General features: G+C 52.6%; 1 protein-coding gene across 1 annotated transcript; it reads right to left on the bottom strand.

The window, feature by feature from the left end:
- Window positions 1-956: 956 nt before the first annotated feature.
- Window positions 957-19,131, bottom strand: NT5C1A (5'-nucleotidase, cytosolic IA). Its single transcript, XM_081085721.1, has 6 exons — window positions 18,991-19,131; window positions 9,130-9,297; window positions 8,554-8,683; window positions 6,478-6,600; window positions 3,878-4,062; window positions 957-2,180 (listed from the first exon to the last, which is right to left on the bottom strand). The coding sequence occupies exons 1-6, from the start codon at window positions 19,120-19,122 to the stop codon at window positions 1,815-1,817; spliced, it is 1,104 nt and encodes a 367-aa protein (XP_080941847.1). The 5' UTR covers window positions 19,123-19,131; the 3' UTR covers window positions 957-1,814.
- Window positions 19,132-21,220: the final 2,089 nt, after the last annotated feature.

Here is a 21,220-nt window from a genome sequence, read left to right as displayed (position 1 = left end):
TAGGAGCCGATAGCAAAAGCTCAGCCGAGCACTTCGATTCTGGCCCAAACTCTTGCTCCAATACAGAACCACCTCTGTGTGCTTACTCTTCCCTCCTTCCTGGTGACCTTTCTGCAGCCACTGCCCGCCCTACATTACCCAGAATCTGTGCCCATTCAGACCGTGAGCTGAGTCCTCAAAAGGACAAAGGTCAGGCCCCGGATGGCTCTTCACTCCTTTCTCCTGCCCCCACAAGTGTTCCAGTTCTCCCCCACACACCTCCAGGCTCCTGCCCACTTCGCTGGTACCTTTGGCTTTCTTCACAAAGTGCTTGCTCACAGCTAGGACTGCCCCCCAGGAGCCGGGCAATCGGCCCCCCATACAGATGTCTGCTCGCACCTCTGGGTCTTCCTGAGGGGCCAGCCATTGGTGCCACCACCCCTGCAGAGAGCATGGCTGGTCACAAGGGAGGAGGCTGCCATCAGGCAGTGAGAATTCTACCCCGGAAGTGGTGACGAAGGGGCTGCAGGGGCTCCTGCCAGGGTGGAGGTTCACAGGTGTACCTCAGAGGGCATCCCTTGCACAGCATCCCAGTGACGGGGAGCTCATTACCTCCACTCACACTCCCATAGCGGGGGAATCTTCCAGTGCAATTTCAGCTCCTTCCTCTCTAACGGGTCACTGCCGCAGACCAGACCTCCTCACACATCCCACATCATCTCAGCCTGGACAGCCTCCCCCTTCAGCCACTGAGCTCTCTTCCCCTGGGCCCACACAGTAAACCCCAGTACTCCCCCTACTGGCAGGGCTGCTTGGCGACACAGCAGGATACAATAATTGAGGGAGTGAGGCGAAGGGGTTGGCAGGCGGGAACAGCTGAACTTTGGCTAAGAGCAAAAGCAAAGGAAGCAGTGGGCAGGCGGCTACTAAAGCGGCTCCCCAGGAAGTGCCTGCAGTGCCCCCTGCTGGCTACACCAGAGTTTGCATGCAGGTTTAATTCACTCCCCCATTCCTTTCCCAGATGGGGCAGGCCTGGCAGCTGCCCCTGATGACTCAGATTAGAGGATCCTCGGCAGCAAATGGGTCATCTTGCCCAGTGGTTTCCAAATGTGTAAAATTATAGGTAGGGTTGCTGTGGACCATTGTGCGTTTTGCCCAGCTGACAAAGGCCTCTGGGCTGAGGAGCCAATGGGGGCTGACATCCCGCTTATATCCTGCTAACGTAACTGTGTACCCCCGCGTGGGTGTGGCCCGCCCAGAGGAAGGGCCTTCTTTTCATAATTCATTGTAGCCTCCTTCCATAACCCGCGCAAAGGGGCGTGCAGACCAGTGCCAGCCCTGGCACAGAATGCTTCCTTTAAAGAGGGCAACCTTAGAAAACCAAGTTCTTTAGCTGAAGGCGATTTTGAAAACCACCTAAAAGATGGGGAACCTGAACCCCATGAAAGGGAGGGAATCGCTCAAAGTTATGCCGTTAATGCCAGGATCGAGCTTAGAGGCCAGACCTCTTCTCCCTCAAAGCAGAGTTCTTGGCCCGACACCGAGCTGGTTTTCACCCCAAAGCCCTTTTGAGGCATCCTGGCTCCTCTGACCCTCCATCCACTTCCCCTGAAATCCAGCCGCGGTCTTAGTTTCCTAGCCAGCATCATGGCACAGTGTGGGCCCCCAGTGAGGGCTGGTGAGACGCCGGCCCATCTGCAGAGTGGCGTACCAGCGCCTCCCTCCCGGGGGTGAGGGCAGACATGCAGCAAGGCAGTGCGGTGGGCCGAGAAGGGTCCAGTGGACGGCATGTGGGAGGGCGACAGGGGGCTGTGCCCGGAGCACTGTGGGCTCGGCTACTGTGCAGCTGGGGCCTGCTTCGCAGGCGCAGTCCGCCGGGGTGTCTGTGCCACCCCGTAGGGCACGTGGGCGGCCACTGTGCCCATCTCCTGAGCACCAGCCACGTGGAACATCTGGTCATCAAAGAAGATGTGAGGGCGGATCTTCTCCAGGAGGGGGCCCTTGGGCGCGCCCGCAAGGAACAGGGCTTCATCTGTCTCCAGGCCCCAGCTGCGCAGGGTCTTGAGCGCCCGGGCCCCAGAACTGGCTGCACTGCGTGCCGTCACCAAGTAGGTGCGGATCGGGCACTCCAGCCGCAGGCCCTTGGAGTAGAATTTCTTCTGCAGCCTACCCAGGGCCTCCAGAAAGCCCTTTAGGGGTCCCTACGAGAAGGCAAGGGGAGACTGTGAGCTCACCCCGCTCCCAGACCTGGGCCCCCTCTCCAGCTGGGCTCCTCCCTGAAGCACTCGTGTCTTGATGTTTGGGGTGGGGAAGCTTCTCAAGGTCCCCACGGCTCCCGGTCCTGCTATGCCTGCTCAGGCCACTGCGCATCAGTGGGGCGGCAGGTGCCTACGGCGGTGTGGGTATCTGTGCCGCTGTGACTGGGGGTGACTGTGTCAGAAAAATGTGCCAGGAGAGCTGTTCCTATGTATGTCCTTCTGTGTGCCCCTCGGGTACATGGGTGTCTGTCCTACAGCTCCATAGTATGACCTGTGCTCACCAGCAGGGAGGATACTAGAAATATTTAGCAACCACAGCCTGGGCACCCTCCAGGCAGAATGGAGTCCAGCTGCAAACAACATGGACAGACAGACCAACGTGCAGCTGGCTCGGGGCGCCATGCTCTGTGTCTCTAGGGTCAGGGAAAGGAAGTGCTGGGAACGATGAATGAGGACAGTGAATAAAGAACCAGAGGAAAAGAAGAAAAGCCCAGCAGCAGCTGGGAATAAGGACAGGTGGGCTGCCAGTCTTGGAGCCCCCTCGCAGAGCAGTGGTCTCTGGCTCTGCCTACCACTTGGTGGGAAGACTGTCCTGCCCTGATTCCCAAGGGTTTTGGAGGGAACTGGTGAGAATGGAGGTGGGATGAATGTCCAGGGGCCACGGCTGGAGCCTGCTGAGCGGTCGGAGAGAGGGACTCTGGGATGATGTGGATTTTTGTTAAAAGCACAAATAGGAGCTCCCAGGAGGACTAGGGAATCCCAACAGCTCTGGCCCCAAGGATTTCAACCAGGCTCTAAGCAGTGGTTCCCAACCTTCTGGCCCTTTAAATACAGTTCCTCATGTTGTGACCCAACCATAAAATTATTTTCGTTGCTACTTCATAACTGTAATGTTGCTACTGTTATGAATCGTAATGTAAATATCTGATATGCAGGATGGATGGTCTTAGGTGACCCCTGTGAAAGGGTCGTTCGACCGACAAAGGGGTCACGACCCTAGAGTCTAGGGCCTATTCTGCTCTCAGGGAGACACCTGAGCAGTTAGACAGTGAGTGAGGGTCCCTGAGCCCCTTGCCAAGGGATGGATGGCAGGAGGTGGTTAGGGCTGGTGTGGCCCAAAGCAGAGGGGCTGCTCCAGACCCCACACCCAGTGGATCTCCCTGGCCCAGTCCAGTGTTTCCTTTCCTCCAGTGAGGGGAGTAGGGGAGCCTACCTCAGAGAGGGAATGAGGGTTCCAGAGAGAGGATGGCGGAGTCAGAGGGAGAGGTGAGGCGTTCGGAGTGCGATGGGGACTTTAGAGGAGGGATGGAGACCTCAGAGAGGGGATGGGGACTTCCAGAAGGGGATGAAAACCTCAGCTACGAGCAGCAAAGGAGAGGTAGGGGCTTCTGAGAGGGGCTTAGAGAGAGGATGGGGACTTCAAAAGGAGGATGGGACTGCAGTGAGGGGAACAGGGGCTCAGTGGGAGGGTAGAAGCTCACTGAGGGTGCCAGGGGTCAGGTGAGAGGGATGAAGGCTGGAGGCTTGGTGAGGGGACCTGGCTGGGTTCTGGGTCAAGCTCAGAGTTTGGTTCCAGCCAAGGGCAGGTTCTGCGGAGCCATCTGGCTCCACTCAGGGGCTCTGGGGAGTTTGTGAAGCACCTGGGCCAAGGGTTTGTTCTCATGGGCCTTCTCATGTTCGAAGAACCTGTCCAGCCCATGGGCCTTGACAATGCGCTCCGACTCGTCCGAGAAGAGCACAGCGTCCCCGTCGAAGGCCACGCGCAGCTGACTCTGGGACACAGCCATGTCCCTGCTGGGACTGAAGATGGTGGCGGCTGCGATCCCTGGGCAGAGAGAGGCAAAGGTTGTCTGCCTTTATCCTGGCAAGAGGGGGCCCCCTGATGCCTGCCTCAGCTGCCTGGGGCCAGGGGAGGGCTAGCTCAAGCTATTCTTAAAAATATGTATACAGTGGGGCCTTGACTTACGATTTTAATTCGTTCCAAGACCGATCTCGTTAAGGAGCTCGTTAACTCAAATTACTCTGTCAACTCAATGCAAAAAATCAGCTGAGAGACAGCTGGTATCTCAAAAAACTCGTTACTTGGGACACTCGTAAGTCAAGGCCCCACTGTATATTGATTTCAGAGAGGAAGGGAGAGGGACAGAGGGATAGAAACATCAATGATGAGAATCACCCATCAGCTGCCTCCTGCACGCCCCCCTCCTGGGGATCGAGCCTACAACCCGGGCATCTGCCCCTGACCTGAATCGAACCCGGGACCCTTCAGTCTGCAGGTTGACGCTTTATTCACTGAGCCAAACCAGCTAGGGCAGCTCGGGCTATTCTTGTCCCACTTGCCTCTCCCAGGACTCAGAGCAAAGCTAACAAGGGCTAACATTCAGAATATTTAGCACCTGGCCAATCAGAATGGATGTTGGCCTTTGCTCTGAGGGCCCTGGTCCGAATTGAGTTTCCCTTTAGTTGCTGCTTTGTGGGAAGGTCTGGGGGAGTCCCAGGAAGCAGGGTGGGGCACTTAGAGGACTCAGGACAAGAGCCATTTATCAATCAGTGTGGAGGGATGGCAATGCTTTATTGTCTAGTAAGGTCACGCTGGTACGGACCATCGGAATGTCCTGGCTGGAAGGGAGGGTCCCCCAGGCCACTGATATCCTTCCCGGAGTTATCCACAGCCCCTAATACGGACCTACAGGGGGGCTGGGAAGGAGCCCTGCCTCTGGCTTGGCCTCGCTCTCTTGCTGTTGATTCCAGCAAGCCTCTCACCTGCTCTGAGGCAAGGTAAAATGAAGGTTGTTTCAGCTCTGCCTGGGGCTGAGATCCCAGGCTGCCGTCGGGGGTGGAGTTGGGGTGGGCACCCCCTCAGTCTTTTGCCACAAGGGCACCCAGGTATGCCCTTCTCAAGGCAGCCTGGCCACTCTGGGTTCCTTGAAGCAACGTGGGTGGCCATGAGAGGCAGCAATAATTCCAGGGACTGTGGCACAGACTGTCTGCAACCCTGGGCCTCTCCTAGCCTGTGGGAAACCCAGGCTCCAGACTAGGGCTACACTGGACAAGGGAGACAGTGCTAGAGGCTGGAGACCTGGTCAGCAGCTCAGCCCATTCCTTCTTCTTCATCTCTCCGAAGGCCACTCGGCCCTGCTCTTCAGGAATCTTGGATCACAGGGGCTGGGCTTGGGCAGAGATTTGGGAGAGGCGAGCAGTGTCAACTTTGCTAGCCTGAGGATGTTACTTGTAGGACCCGGCCCTGGGCATCGGGCCAGGCACCTACTCAGCTCTGCCAATGATGGAGCCAAGATGAACCTGAACCACCCGACCCTGGGCAGGGCCTGCCCCTGCCACCCCTTCCTCTCCAGCCTGAGCTCAAATTGCAGACATGTAGAGGCACACATGCAGGCCCGTGTCAAGGCCCTGACCGGAGGGTGTGACATCTGTGTAGGGAAATAGCTTCTGGCTCCTGGTTAAAGATAGCCTCCCAGAGGCCCAAGCAGCTCAGAGAGGAGGCGCCAGGGAGAGAGAGGCCAAGCTTCTAGGCAGGAGACAGCATGATGGGGAAGAGTGAATACACTGTTGATTGATAAACCTTCCAGCAGTGCTGAGCCTGAGGAGCCCTCTCAGGAAATGGGGCCTGCCAGCCTGTTTTCTTCTATGTGCAATAGGAATACAAACCCTGTTGGAGGACCAAGGCTGGGTCTACCACCCAACACTGACCCCTGAAAGAGACACATGGAGGGCAGTTCTCTTTGTCAGTACTTGTGGCTGGGTCTCCTAAGCTCACTTCAGCTGCTGGAATGCTGGCCATTTCCCAGACCCCACTCATTGCCCACGCTGGACTAGATACTTATCTTCCTCCCCATTGGCCAAGACAGGGACAGAAGCTGCCCATGGTCACACAGGAATCAGAACTCCTACTGACCGGGAGGATTCCTAGAAGGGAGTAGCTTTCTGGGCTGAAAGGAGGGTTTCCATGGAAACAGAAGCCTGGGTGATGGTGATAAGTAAAAGCATCCTTAACATGGTAGGGAGGGGGGTGGAAGAGTGGATTAGATGGGCAATAATGAATAGGGGGGCCTTGTTCTCAGATTTATTGGACAGGTCATAGGAATTACAAAAGGTACCCCTCTTCCAGTTACCATGGCAACCACTAGCACCTGCTCAGAGCTTTAGGATGAAGCCTAAAGGCCTCCCCTTCTGGGATCCCTTTGCCAGACTCCCCATATTCTCCCTCCCCAGTTTGACTCACCTTGATCAATGGCTTCTCGAACTTTTTCTGCATCAGCTGACAAGTAGAGGTTGGTGTGATAGGCCTTGAGGTAGCAGATGGGGCTATTCCCACCTGTCATGCAGAACCTCTCGATGAACAGGTCTGGGGAGGAGATAGAGAATACTCCGGTGATTCCTGGGTCAACCCTTAGGGCCTCAGAGTGGTCCCTCCATCTCCAACAGACACCATCTTGGTTCTGAGTGATGGTGGGACAGTGGAGTGATTCTCTGAGTGATTTTAGGCCAGCAGTCCCCCTCTCTAAGCCCCTCCCTCCTTCATCCTTGAAATGAGGATGATCACCTCTGGAGCAATTTCCTGGCTCACAGTAACATCCTCTTGTCCAGGAGTCACAGTACTACACAAGGTGGATCCCTAGCCATGAGTGGCTCTCCTGGCCATAGCTGATTGGCTAGGAACAGACACCTGATCCAAGCTGAGCCAATCAGATTCTCTCACAGCCTGGGCTGATAGTCACCTAGTACCCATGCCTGCATAGGTTGTAAAATATTTGCTAGTTGGTCAATGGCTGTTGCTCTGAGTTAGCGGCTAATTTAGCCCAACACTACCCGACCCCTCACGCAGAACAATGAAGGGGTAATGCTGGGCTCAGCAGGGATTCCTCTGGGTGGGCTCTGGCACTACAGGTGCTGTCTATCCTGATTACTCGGTGAATACATCACAGGTGGTTAACTTTTGTTGTTGTTGTTAATCATTGCTCAAGGATATTCTCCCACTGATTCTTTTTAGAGAGAGTGGAAGAGAGAGGGAAAGACAAAGAAACATCCATGTGAGAGAAACACATCAATTGGTTGCCTCCTGCACAGGATCAGGGGGAGGAGCCTGCAACCAAGGTACATACCCTTGACCGGAATCGACCCGGGACCCTTTGCTCCGCAGGCCAACGCTCTATCTGCTGAGCAAAACCGGCTAGGGCTATGGTGGTTAAATATTTTGAAGATCATTCCTGCTCCCAGAAATTTGAAATTAGGATTTTAAAATGCCAAGTGGCCTGGCTGGTGTGGCTCAGTTGGTTGGGTATCGCCCCATACACTGAAAGGTTGCCGGTTTGATTCCCAGTCAGGGCACATGCCCGGTTGCAGGCTCGATCCCTGGTGGGAGTGTTAGGAGGCAACTGATTGATGTTGCACTGTCACATCGATGTTTCTCTCTTCCAAAAAAAAAAAAAAAAACTTTTTAAAAACGCCAATTGGACTCTCTTGGTTTCCTAAAACAAGGACTTGCAAACTTATAAATTTTGGCCATGTTCAGGAAAAGCAGAGAGCCTCATTTGGGGAGAAAAATAGATAGGAAAGAAAAAAAAGAAGAACAAAGTAGAGAAGCAGATAAGGGCTCGTGTGGCCCAGAGAGAGAAGGGGCCCAGGAGAGATTTCCAGTTCTTGGATGCAGGCCTTTCTGGCCCAATTTACTGCTTGTCCTGTGGTTCTAAGAGACACTCCTATAACCTGATAAAACATTCTTTTCAACTTAAACAAGCTCTGGAGGGTCAAGTGCTTTCAATTAAGAATTAGAGGGGCGTGGGTGTGGGCTAGAAGGGGTAAATGGGGGAAACAGGGGGACATCTGTAATACTTTCAACAATAAAGATTGTTTAAGAAGAATTTGAATGAAGCCCCATTCACTCTGATGACTGCCTGTTTCTCCCAGCAGCCTTGTGAGGCCTTTAGCCCCATCACAGATAGAGAAACTGAGGCTTGCGGGAAGCACGTGCCCTGCCCAATCACGTAGGGAGTGGGGCTGTGCGGTGGTGTGCTGGAGCTGGCTTATATTGGCTTGCAAGAACTGAATGTTAAACATCCTGGGATTTTTTTGAGCCAGTTAGATTGTTCAACTTCTGGTAGCTTGAAATAAGTCATAATAAGTGGAAATGTTTATATCCTGAAAATGGCAAAGCTACAATTTTTTTTTTTAAAGAGCCAGTTTACCAGTGCACCACTGGGTTTGGGGTTCTAGTTGGCATGCCCTTACCCGGCAGAGGTGTGGCCCCATCCCCAGGGGTCTGGCAGGGGCGTCCCATGGCCAGACACCTCATGCTTACCATAGTGGTTGATGCTATTGATGAGACGGACACCCACTTGAGCGTGGTTGTTGGTTACAAGGACGATGTCAAAGATGTCCTCACTGTCGGGGTACAGTTCTCGAAGCTGCTTGTTCACCGCCTCCAGAGCCTAGATGGGAGAGGGGGGGGGGTGGCTCCAGCTCAGACCCCCTGGGAATTAATAGCTGGAGTTGGTAGCCAGGGTTGGGGAGGACGATGGGAGAGGAGAGGGGAGGTCAGGGGCCAGAGTTGGCGTGAGATCAGTGGGCATGGACTTTCTCTGCCTCATCTCTGCCATTGGGCGGGTTGATTATTGCTCAGGGCTGCCTCACTGGAAGCATGAGTGGAGGCTGAAATCCAGCCCATGCTCCACTCACCAAGATGGTTCATTACCTGATGTGGGGCTGCCTTCATCCAGAGTATGGGGTGGCCTCTTCCCACAATGGCTCTGGCCCTAGCCAAGCCGTGCTCCTGTGGGGTAGCATCCTCCCAGAGGGCCCTTTCTCCTTACTCAAACATCCATGCAAGTGCTTTTTCCTACCCTACCCCCCTCCCCAGGAGTGGACTGCTACTCACCTTCACAAAGGGGAAGGCCGGCCCAGGGCTGAATGGTTCATTCTCATGTTGCAGCTGGTAGCGCACGTACTCCTCCACGCCCTGCTCCATGTAGATCCGCTGCTCCTCGTCCATGCGGAACAAGGCTCGGGAGGACACAGCAATGGTGACTGCATTCTGAGGCTTGGGCTGCAGAGGTGCAGGAGAAGGGCCATCACTTCCACTTACCTGAGGTGGGTCTCATGGGCCAGCCCCTCTGAGTCCTGGGGCAGGAGAAGACCAGGCCCAGCCTCTGCTAGGAGGCTTAGTATTGGGCAGGGGCAGACCTAGGACAGGACCTCCTCTGTGAAAAACCCAGCTGGGGACTGAGGGAGATGAAGCCTCCCCACCAATAAGCAGGGCCATGCCCTAGGGGAGTCTGCAATCTAACCAGCCACCTGGACACAACAGATGAATGAATACAGTGTATGGAGCCAGAGTATGACCGATGCTCAAGATGGTCTTCAGATGGTTTCCATTATAAAATGAGAGCTACACGCCCTTAGGAGGAAATGTACTTAGAAACATGACAACTATACAAGAACATTTGTCCCCAGCCCAGATCTTTCTCCAGCTCCAGACTCATGTATCTAACTGTCCCTGTTGACTAACAGACACTCAAACTCAACATGCCCAAAGCTGAGACTCCACCCCTAAACCCGGACGCCTCCCTCCTTCCTCATCTCACTGCTGAGCACAACCACGAACTCCTCACCTCAACCAGAAGCCCAAAATTCAATGCAGGTCTCCCCTCTTCCTCAGCTCCCTTTCCCCACCAACAACTGTCAGCACCACTAGAATCCAGCCACTTTGTCTTCCCTACCATAGTCCAGTCCATCAATATCTCTCCTCTCCTCCAATCTGTCATCCATATTATTGTCATGGGTTTTTCTCAAGTTCAGATCTGATCACGTCCCCCTCCCCTTCAGTGGTGCCCAGGTTTCTCAGGCTCTAGTTGTTAGCTTTTGGTATGGAGTAGGAAGCGCTTCATAACAGACTCCCTACCTCGCTCTCCGCGCTCACCTTCCCATGACCCCACTTTGCTCAGGCTGAACTCTCTCATGTGTGAGCACACCTTCCACTCTTTCTCTGAGCCTTTGCACATGCTGTTTCCCTTCCTGATCTACTCTTTCCCTGACTCTCCACCCAGCTAACTTCTGCCCAACCTTTGGGTCTCAAACAATACGTCACCTCTAGGAAGGCTTCCTTCACCCTTAGTCATGGGTTTGCCACCTCTTCTGCTTCCTTTTTCTTCCCTATTTTCCTATTTCCTTTTAGTAAAATTTAACAATACATTATAATTGCTTGTTTCTACTTCCAGACAAAGTTCTAGAGAGGAAGTAGGAACAATGTCTAAGTTCTGAGGGAAGAGGAACTGTGACTATCTTGTTCATTTGTTGTATCTCTAGTGCTTAGAACTGTACCTAGCACATGGTAGGTGCCCAGTAAATTTTTAATGCTCCTAAGCTTTTAAATAACATATTTTATTGGGAAACATTATTTGCCATGACAAAATTTAACATGAACCAGAAACTTCAGTTCAGTGCCCTAATCTGTTCAGGTTGCTCAATATAGTAGGTACTCAGAGAATATTTTTTTTTATCTTTAATTTCTTTATTGGTTAAGGTATTACAAGTGTGTCCTCATCCCCCCTATTAACCCCCAACCTCCCCCCCCCGCCCCCCTGCCACTCATGCTCTCATCCCCCTGTTGTCCATGTCCATTGGTTTGGCTTATATGCATGCATACAAGTCCTTTGGTTGATCTCTTCCCCTTAGCCCCACCCTCCCCTACTTTCCCTCTGGGTATTGATAGTCTGATCGCTGTTTCTCTGTCTTTGGAGAATATTTTTTTGATTGATGCCAATTGGGTGAATATTTGCTGGTTCTTTATGCCAGGCACCTGGGCTCTGCCTGAGGGTGGTCCTGGTAGAGACTTGGCTGCTGTCCTCAGAGCTCACAGGCTGGTAGGGGAGAAAGTCAGGTAAACAGAGATGCAAAAGGGATGGAAATGAGTGACAGAACACAGGTGAAAAGCAAAGCCTTGATGACAGGTTCACAGGAAGTTGTCATGGGAGAGGAGGAGGAGGAGGATGAAGTAAGGCATGAAGAGTGTGTACATACACGGTGGTGCATCCACAAAGGTGAGCAGAGCCCGGGGCACGGGGGTCTGAGTAAAGGTAAGCCCAGAAGAGTAGGAAGGTGCTAGATTAGAGGGCCTCCTCTCAGAGCCCAGGAGGGTCTCAGAACTCCTTCACCGTCTCCAGTAGAATGGCGCCAGGGGCATGCCATCACAGCAGCAGCTGGGCCCTTTATAATCCCTGGCGAAGGTCAGGGTGTGGGCTCCCAGAGGACTCACAGACACCCAGAGTCCCACTACATCTCTGTGACCTGAGCATGAGTCCCACTGTACAAATGAGGGGCTCAAGTTGGGGGCAAGATTCATAAAGGGGCCTGGTGCCCGGTCACCATGGCTCGGTGGTGGAGCGCTGACCTATGAACAAGGAGGTCAGGGTTTAGTTCCCGATCAGGGCACATGCCTGGCTTGCAGGCTCAGTCCCCAGTAGGGGGCATGCAGGAGGCAGCCGATCAATGTTTCTCTTTCATCATTTCTATCTCTCCCTTCCTCTCTGAAATCAATAAAAAAAATTTATATTTTTAAAAATTAAAAATAAGTAAAGGGGCCTTGCTTTCTGGCCTGCTCCTGCCTAGCCCTGTGGGTCACACACTGGCCCCGCTGCTTCTCTCTGGAGTCAAGCCTGGGCTCCAATCAGTTGACAACATTGAGTGATTACCATGTGACAGGCACTGTGCTGGGGACATGGCAAGAAACAAGACAGGTGTGACCCCTGCCCCCATGGAGCTGATGACCTCTCCCCAAGGCAGAAATTCGTGCTGTCCTTCAGAAGAGCACTGTCCAACAGAACATTCTGTGAAAATAGAAATGTCCAGAGCTGTCCATGTGGCTATGGAGTAACTCAGTGGTTCTCCACCTTCTGGCCCTTTAAACACAGTTCCTCATGCTGTGACCCAACCATAAAATTATTTTCATTGCTACTTCATAACTGTAATGTTGCTACTGTTATGAATCATAATGTAAATATCTGATATGCAGGATGGTCTCAGGCGACCCCTGTGAAAGGGTCGTTTGACCGCCAAAGGGGTCGCGACCCACCGGTTGAGAACCGCTGGAGTAACTTGAAATGTGGCTAGTGAGATTGAGAAACTGAATTTTTATTTTTTCTTTCTTTTTTTTTTTATTGCTTAAAGTATCAAAAGGGATGAATTTTTAAAAATATATTTTTATTGATTTCAGAGATGAAGGGAGAGAGAGAGACAGAAACATCAATGATGAGAGAGAAGCATTGACCAGCTGCCTCCTGCAGGTCCCACAGTGGGGATCAAGCCCACAACCCCGGCAATGGGCCCTGACCAGGAATCAAACCGGGACCTCCTGGTTTACAGGTCGATGTTCAACCACTGAACCACACCGGCTGGGCTTGAATTTTTTTTTAATATATATTTTTTATTAATTTCAGAGAGGAAGGGAGAGGGAGAGAGAGATAGAAACATCAATGATGAGAGAGAATCATTGACCGGCTGCCTCCTGCACACCCCCTACTGGGGATTGAGCCCACAACCCAGGCATGTGCCCTTGACTGGAATTGAACCTGGGACCCTTCAGTCCCTATGCCAATGCTCGACCACTGAGCCAAACCAGCTAGGGCTGGGCCTGAATTTTTTATTGTATTTTATTTTAATCAATTTATATTTAAGTAGTTATGATTGGTGAGTGGCTAATGAGGCCTTAAGACCTCAGACTAGGAATGGAAGACCAAGGAGCTCCCCAAGCTCGTGAGGGAGGCCTCAGGTTGCATGTGACTTTCACTCCCACCAGCAGGCCAGCCTAGGGCAGCGCAGGACAGGCGCCTCTCCCCTGGGGCTCAGCGCCAGTACTCTCCAGGCGCTGGCCACCACAGGGTACGAGGTGTACCGGTTAATAATGCGGATTTTGTAATACAAGAAAACACGATAACTTCAAGAGAAACATCAAAAGTGCTTCATTCAAAGTAATGTCCATCGCTAGCTACACATTTCCCCCATCTTTCAGGTAATTTGTGGATACCGTCCCAATAGAACGTTTCTTGTTTTGAGGCAAATCATTCAGAGACCCAATCTTCCACTTCTTCGTACTTTCTGAAGTGCTGCTCAGAAAGTGCATGTGCCATCGATCGGAACAAGTGGTAATCTGAAGGAGCAAGGTCTGGTGAATACGGTGGGTGGGTTAATACTTCCCAGGCAAGATCTCTTAACATGTCTTTAACTGGTTTTGAAGTGTGTGATGGTGCGTTATCATGAAGCAAAATTACTTTGCTGTGTCTTCTGGCCCATTCTGGTGGTTTTACGATCAAAGCGTGGTTCAAATTGATTATTTGTTGTCGGTAGTGATCAGTATTAACGGTTTCACCTGGTTTTAGAAGCTCATAATACACCACACTTTCCTGATCCCACCAAACGCAGAGCATTGTCTTCTTTCCAAAGCAATTTGGCCTTGCAGTCGATGTTGATGGTTGACCTGGATCAACCCACGCTTTTGTGCATTTGGGATTCTCAAAATAAATCCATTTTCATCGCCAGTCACAATTCGATGCAAAAAAGACTTTCTTTCGTGCCGTTGAGGCAACATTTTACTGATGACTTTTCGGTTTTCCATTTGTCTTTTGTTCAGTTGATGTGGCACCCATTTTCCTCCCTTTAAAATCTTTCCCATTGCTTGTAAACGATCGGAAATTGTTTGCTGAGCAACGTTTAATCTTTCTGCAGGCTGCTTTTGCGTTTGACACGCCTCTTCACCCAATAACGCTTGTCATTGCTGGTCTTCAAACCTTTTCGGTTGACCTGGACGTTCTTTGCCTTTCACATCGAAATCATGGCTTTTAAAGCGTTTAAACCAGCGCTCACACGTATCTTGAGATGGAGCATGTTCACCATAAGCTTCCCGAAGTATACGATAACTTTCAGCAGCACTTTTCTTCAAAATAAAGTAATGAATTAAAACTTCCCGCAAATGCTCTTTTTTTAAGCGTAAAAATATCTATAATGTTACACCTTCAGCAAATTTGACATATGAAGTTTTGAAGCTTGTTGTCAATACAACAAAATAGCATACATATCAAGTCACATATATATCAACATATGTGTACCTCCATCTATTGAAAAAAATCCGCATTATTAACCGGTACACCTAATATCTATGTGTCCTTGGCCTGTGTACCACCCAACCCCCTTAGCAACTGAGAGCCTTCAAGGAAAGAAGGTAAAGTTAAAAGACCTAGAAGATAAAGTTAAAAGACCTAGAACAGGAGTGGGGGATGTCCGGCCTGCAAAATCATTTGGTCTGGTCCTGCCAAGGCATTAGGGGTGGGTTAATGAAATGTTTGATCAAATTTAGCAGGCTAATTTTCAAGTTGGTAATTGTGTATGGCCCTTGAATGATGTTATAAATATCCAAATGGCCCCTGGCAGAAGAAAGGTTCCAGACCATTGACCTAGAGGAAAAAAGTGATAGCGGGATGGCCAGGGATGGTAAGAGTGGGGTGGAGGGAGTTGGGAGTCCCACTCTCATAAACCCAGGGAGCCTGGTGGCTTACTGCCCTGGGGACAGGGCCCATCATCCCTTCAAGGACAGAGAATCAGCTGCCCTCCCAGCACCTTCAGGCAGGTTCCCAAGCCGGCCACTCCAGTCCAGGCAGCCGGCCAAGGTCTCACTCTTCACTTTCTGTCCCACAGTCCCTGCCAGACTGCCGTGTTCTGGGTCCCCGCTGGCTGACCTGCCCAGACCCCATCCCATCCCATTTTGAGCAATTGCAAGCAAACTATCCCAGCTGCCTTTTTTCTTTTAAATATGGGGAAAGAGCCCTAGCTGGCTTGGCTCAGTGGACAGAGCATCGGCCTGGGGACTGAAGGGTCCCGGGTTCGATTTCGGTCAAGGGCACATGCCCAGGTTGTGGGCTCAATCCCCAGTGGGGGGCGTGCAGGAGGCAGCCGATCAATGATTCTCTCTCATCATTGATGTTTCTATCTCTCTCTCTCCCTCTCCCTTCCTCTCTGAAATCAATAAAAATATATTTAAAAAATATATATATAGGAGAAGAGGCTCAGAGAGGGACAGAAATTTACTCTAGGTCACACAGCCAAGTCAACGCAGAGCCGGGATAAGACCCCAAGTCTCTGGCCTCTGTCCACAGAGCAGCACTCCCCCATAGGCCCCTCCTCAATAACTCCCAGAAGACCCCAACCCCTGCTACTTCAGCCACTTCCCTGGGACACACCCACACACAGCACTTTCCTTTCCAGATTTGGAAGAAATGGTGAGGGGCACAGGGCTCTCCCAGTGAGGATTCTAAGGACAGGGCTCTCTTTGCTCTCAGAATGGAGGACCCTGCCTCCCCACTCAGCCTGCTCTGACACTGTGCAAGTCACGTGGAGCCTAAGGGCCAAGCGGGCAGGAGCTGCTGCAGGAAATATGGATCCCAGCTGGCAGAGATGAGGGCTCCAGGTGGAGTTGAAGGAACGGGTGAAAGGAGTTGGCCAGAGCTGGGGAGGAGCAAGCACTCAGAGACCCTCCTGGACCTAGCTGCAGAGGGGGGCCACCCTGTCATGTGTTGTCAGGTGACCCTCCAGAAGTCAGAAAGAAGTCCAGATTTCAGATTGGGTGGGTTAGAAAGACCCTTACCCTAGACCAGAACTCAGCCTGAGAGCACTGGCCTCCAGGGAGCCCGGGTCCCGCCAGCTCTCTCTGCCTTCCACCAGGGCTTGGGGCCAGGCTGGTGTCCCCCTGCTGGCTTGGGGGTGGGGTGGAGGAGGGGTGGGGGGATAATGGAGAGCAGCTCAACGCCATTCAGCCTGTCTGAGGAGCTCTCATTTTGGCTGATATAATTCTGTCTGTTGGGACCAAGATAGGAACATGGCCAAAAGCTGTTATTTCTAGACGGACTTAGAAGGAGCAGGGCTGCTGGAGGAGACAGACAGATAGGTGTGCAATGAGGAAGTCCTCTGACCCCATGAGGTGAGAGTCTCCTAAGGATCTCAGGGCTTAAAAACTTCACTCAGGCTCTTGGGAATGAGCATAAGCCCAGGACAGGCCTTGATGGGGCGCATGAGGCCTAAAGCCCCCAATATAGCTTGTGGGAGTAGAGGCTATGGCAGGAAGGAGTAGGGGCCAGGAAGCCACCAGGCACCTTGTGAGGGTCAGAGGCTGACAGAGAGGTCATGACTGACAGCTGGGCCTGAGTTCCCTGGTTCCTTGGAGCTTGGGGAGGAAATAAGTTGGTGAGCTCCACTCTCCACTCTAATCCCCAACGTCCATCCCTTTCTCTCCATCCCCAGACCATGACAGCTTGCTCTTCAGACAGGAACCAGCCTCCTTACTGGTATGCCTGCTGCCAGATGCACCCCCTTCAATCTATTCACCACTGCCCAGGGTGATCTTTCTAAAATGAAAATGGAACCAAATTAATCCCTTGCTGAAAAATCAGGCATAATTCCATAATAGTTTCATGCATGTTTGTGAGGTTTTTTAAAATATATTTTTATTGATTTCAGAGAGGAAGGGAAAGGGAGAGAGGAAGAGAGAGAAACATCAATGATGAGAGAATCACTGATTGGCTCTTTTCTGCACGCCCTCTACTGGGGATCGAACCCGCAACCAGGGCATGTGCCCTTGACCAAAATCGAACCTGGGACCCTTCAGTCTGCAGGCTCGCAGTCTGTCCACTCAGTCAAACCGTCTAGGGCTGGTTTTCATGGTTTTTGAAAAAGTAGGTTGATCTTTTATTCAAATGAACTCTTGGGGGAAACTCCAGTATGTAAACCAGATATTACATCGTATTGGTATACATTTATTGTACAAATCCAAATACATTACATGTACATAAAGTATTTATTATAATGTCAACCAATGACAACAACACAGTTGTCTGGGTGATGACAAATTCGAAACTGGAAGTTAGGATGCCAGTGCAGACTTCAGCTTCATCATCTAGTCAATTTGTTTCTGCGTTGGCTGGTTTTTGCAGTATTGAGAAAGCCCTGATTCACACCAATAAGTGGTTGCAAATGCCTTGTTTTGTTTTAAAGTACAAGCCTCAAGAGACTCAGCAATAATTGTCAGCAATCTCAAGATACTCTTCTATTAAACAGATGACAGGAAAAACTTTATTCTGTGGTTTGCTTAAAAAAAAAAAATCAATCCGCAGCATAAATTAATATGTTGGTAGTCTCCAAGGTGCACAAAACATCCACATAACACATTTGAGTGAGTTGAATTTTATTATACATTTTTAACAGTATAAAACATACTTTGAAGAAGAAAAAAATTAATTGGATTCACGGGGCTCCATGGAACCTAGTTTTAAAAGCCCTAACCTCACCCAGCTGGCATGGTTCAGTGGTTGAGAGTCAACCTATGAACCAGGAGGTCATGGTTCAATTCCTGGTCAGGGCACATGCCTGGTTACAGACTCGATTGCCAGTGTGGGGCGTGCAGGAGGCAGCTGATCCATGATTCTTTCTCATCATTGATGTTTTGATATATTGCTCCCTCTCCCTTCCTCTCTGAAATCAACTTAAATTATATTAATAAATAAATAAAACCCCTAACTTCACCGAATAAGGTCCCGGCTCCTTAACATGGTACTCAAGGCCCTCCATGGGCCTCTGGCATTCCTCCAACTCTTCTCCCAAAGATCCTGCCTTCTCCCCCTCAGTGGCCATCTGCATGCCTTCTGCCCACCCTGTTTCTCTCTGCATGGCAAAACCACTTTAAGATGAGCGCAAAGGCCACTTCTACAGAGCCTCCCTTAGTGGCAGCTACGCCTCTCTGCACCCCCTGCACTGGTAGGGCCTTTCACCTGAGCACTCACCACCTGCAGGGGCTCCCCCTCAGGGCAGTGTGAGGCCTGAGGCAGGGTCAGCCTAACTCACCTCAGTCCCCCTGTTGCTGCAGAAATGACTGTTGACAGGTGGGCCTCCTGGGGTAGGGTCTTTGGAAGGAAGTAGCAGGACACACTGAGGTCAGGCTGGAGCTCTTTTTTGGAGGATGCTCTGAGCCAGCCTCTGTTCTCAGTCCCCTCCGCCAGCACCGATGTCTGATAAGCGGGAATTAGCAACCAGGGCAACCAGGGCATCAAGAACTTGTGGGATTGGAAGAGGACCTCTCTCCTCTCCGTGCGTCCTGCAGGGCTGAGACCACCATGGAGGTAGCAGGGCCGTTAACGCCCAGGGCGCAGGGAGCCGAGGTGCAGAGTCCAGCGTCGGAAGCCCAGGGCCAGGGGCGCAGAGCCCCGAGCGCACTCTCAGGGCGCGGGGAACACGGCGCCCCAGCCCGGGGCGCATGGCCCTGAGCCAGATCCTCAAATGCATAGGCTCGAGTGCGAAGCCCAGTACCCGGATGGCAGAAACCGGGGCGCACAGCATGGAGGAGCCGGGTTTCCAGTCTGGTTTCTGGGGTCCGGGTCGCTTCCGCGGGCTTCACGGACCGGCTTGGCCACCAGTGCTGCCCGTGCGCCCCAGGCAGCCGCACCGGGAGGGGCTGGCCTCGGGGCCGGAGCTGGGCCCTAGCGGCATGGGGGAGGGGGATCCTGGCGGGGAACCCGAGCCCGGGAAGAAACACGGAGCAGAGCTCCCAAAATAACCCCGAGCCCGCGCCAGCTGCCGGGCGCACTCCGGTGCTAAGGGACGGTGTTCCCTCCGGAGCGGCGCCAGGGTCCCTCTCTCGGCGGCCTTCGACCCCTCCCCGGGACCTTCCCCCTCCCCTCCCCGAACACCCGCGCCCCGTGTTTACCGATTTGGGTGTCTTCTTGGGCGTGAGGTTGCCGCAGAAAGTGTTGGCTTCCTCCCAGCGCATGGCCGTGGCCGCGGCGGTCTCTGCCCCCAGCCCGGGCTCGCGCGGCTCCCGGGGCTCCCCGGCTTCCATCTCCGGCTGTGACCCAGCCGGGCCGGGCGGGCGGCGCAGACGCGGAGCTCGCGGGGCTGAGCGGCGGGAGCGAGGCGCGTCCCGGGCGCGAGAAGGGAGCGGGCAGCGGCGGGGACTGTGGGCGTGCGAGCCCGCGGGAGGGCGGGGTGGGGGCGGGGGTGCCAGCCTCGCCCTCTCGGTGGCCCGCGCGTGGCTGCTGTCTGTGTGTGTGCATCAGAGGGTAGCTGGGCCCTCCTCCCTGACCGCCCCACTCCCGAAGCGAATGGGGTGCGGGCGGGGGGCTGGCCTCTCGGCTCTCAGGTGAAGGGGGCCTGAAGCTGGGCTTGTGGATTTGGGATGGGGGGGCGGGGCGGCCTGGCAACTTATTTCCCAGGATGATGAATCCCAAAGAAAGAATGAAAAGCTAGCTGTCTCCCGCCCCCAAGCTAACCTTGTTTCCCCCTCCGTTGCAAGGACCCAGGGCCCCCCTGAGCGGCGTCCCCTTCCCTCGAACCCTAGTCCATTCCGCGGGGGGGTGGGTAGTGGATGCACAGCTCCGTCCACCAGCGGGAGCCGCTTCCGGCCGGGCGCACAGTGGCAGACCCAGCCCCGCAGCTCTTCCCCACCCGCGCAGAAGCGCCCTTGTCCGCGTCGGGACCAGGCTCTCTGCGTGCGGGGGGCGGGGGTGGGGGGCCAGATCTGAGAGACTCCCAGGGATTCTCCCTCCAGACCCGAGTTCTTGCTGGTCCCTCAAGAGCCAGCAGGGGGCGCGCACTCCCAGGCCCCACCTACCAAGCTTGGGTTGAGTAGTAAGGGCTATGAAGTAAGTGGCTGGATGGAGGGTGGGTGGAAGGCGAGCGCTGGAATCAAAGACGCCTGAACCACCACCCTGGAGTCTCATGGCGAGCCTAGCGTGCGCACAGGTGGGTGGAAACAGCAGGAAAAAATACTGGTTTGGCCTGGAGGGCGTCTGCCTGGGACGGGGTACAGAATGGAGGGACCTGGACAGACTCTGCCTTCCTGGGAGGAACGAATCAAACCTTGTGTGGGAGGAAAGGGGAAATAATAACAATACAACGTTTTAGGATTGGGGAAGTATGTTTTCACTTGCCCTTCTCAAGGCTTGGTGGATTGTTTCCATAGATGAGCCCAAACTCTCTCCCATCCTGCCTGCCCTTTGGCAATGTGGCTTTGACATTTCTCCCATCCAGCGGTGGGGTTGAATCTGAGTGGACTAATATTATGCGGTAGAAGGGATGTTATACAGTTCCCAAGCTTAAGCCTTCAGAGGCCTTGCAGATTCCATTTTTGCCCTCTTGGGAGCCAGCTTAGGTAAAGAAGTCTGGATGTCCTGCCGGAAGGTCCACAGGGTGAGGCCGAGAGGCCCTGGAGGATAAGTAGCCAGTGGAGAACAGTAGTTTCCCCGGAGACTGTCAGCATCAATTGCCAGACATATGAGTGGGCCGTCTAAGCTGTTTCAGCTCCAGCTCAGCTCCAGCGGGATGCTGCTGGATGAGTGACCCAGCCATGAAGCAGGAAAACCTCCCAGCTGAGCCTAGCCAACCCACAGAGTCATAAAAAAAATAAAGTGTTGTTGTGTTAAGCACTAAGTTATGGGGTGGCTTGTTACACAACAATAAATAATGAAACTCTAGGAAGGGGTCAATTATTCTCAGGTGCCTCATGAAGGAGGAGGAGGAGGAGGAAGAAGAAGAAGAAATCACTTAGGAGATCATATAGGTCAGTGATGGCGAACCTATGACATGTGTGTCAGAGGTGACACGCGAACTCATTTTTTTGGTTGATTTTTCTTTGTTAAATGACATTTAAATATATAAAATAAATATCAAAAATATAAGTCTTTGTTTTACTATGGTTGCAAATATCAAAAAATTTCTATATGTGACACGGCACCGGAGTTAAGTTAGGGTTTTTCAAAATGCTGACACGCCGAGTTCAGAAGGTTCGCCATCACTGAATAGGTGGTTACTTGGGTTGGGAGTGAGCACTTGACCCAAAGGTGAGCCATCCCCATGCTGTCCAGTGAACTTTGACCTGTGTGGCCTCGGTTGAAAAGTTGATCTGGGCCAGATTCCTCTTTTTGAAGAATTTGGAATTG

Source organism: Myotis nattereri (assembly GCF_964212035.1).
Source record: "Myotis nattereri genome assembly, chromosome: 3".
NCBI classification, from domain to species: Eukaryota; Metazoa; Chordata; class Mammalia; order Chiroptera; family Vespertilionidae; genus Myotis; species Myotis nattereri.
This window is presented reverse-complemented; position numbering and strand designations above follow the sequence as displayed.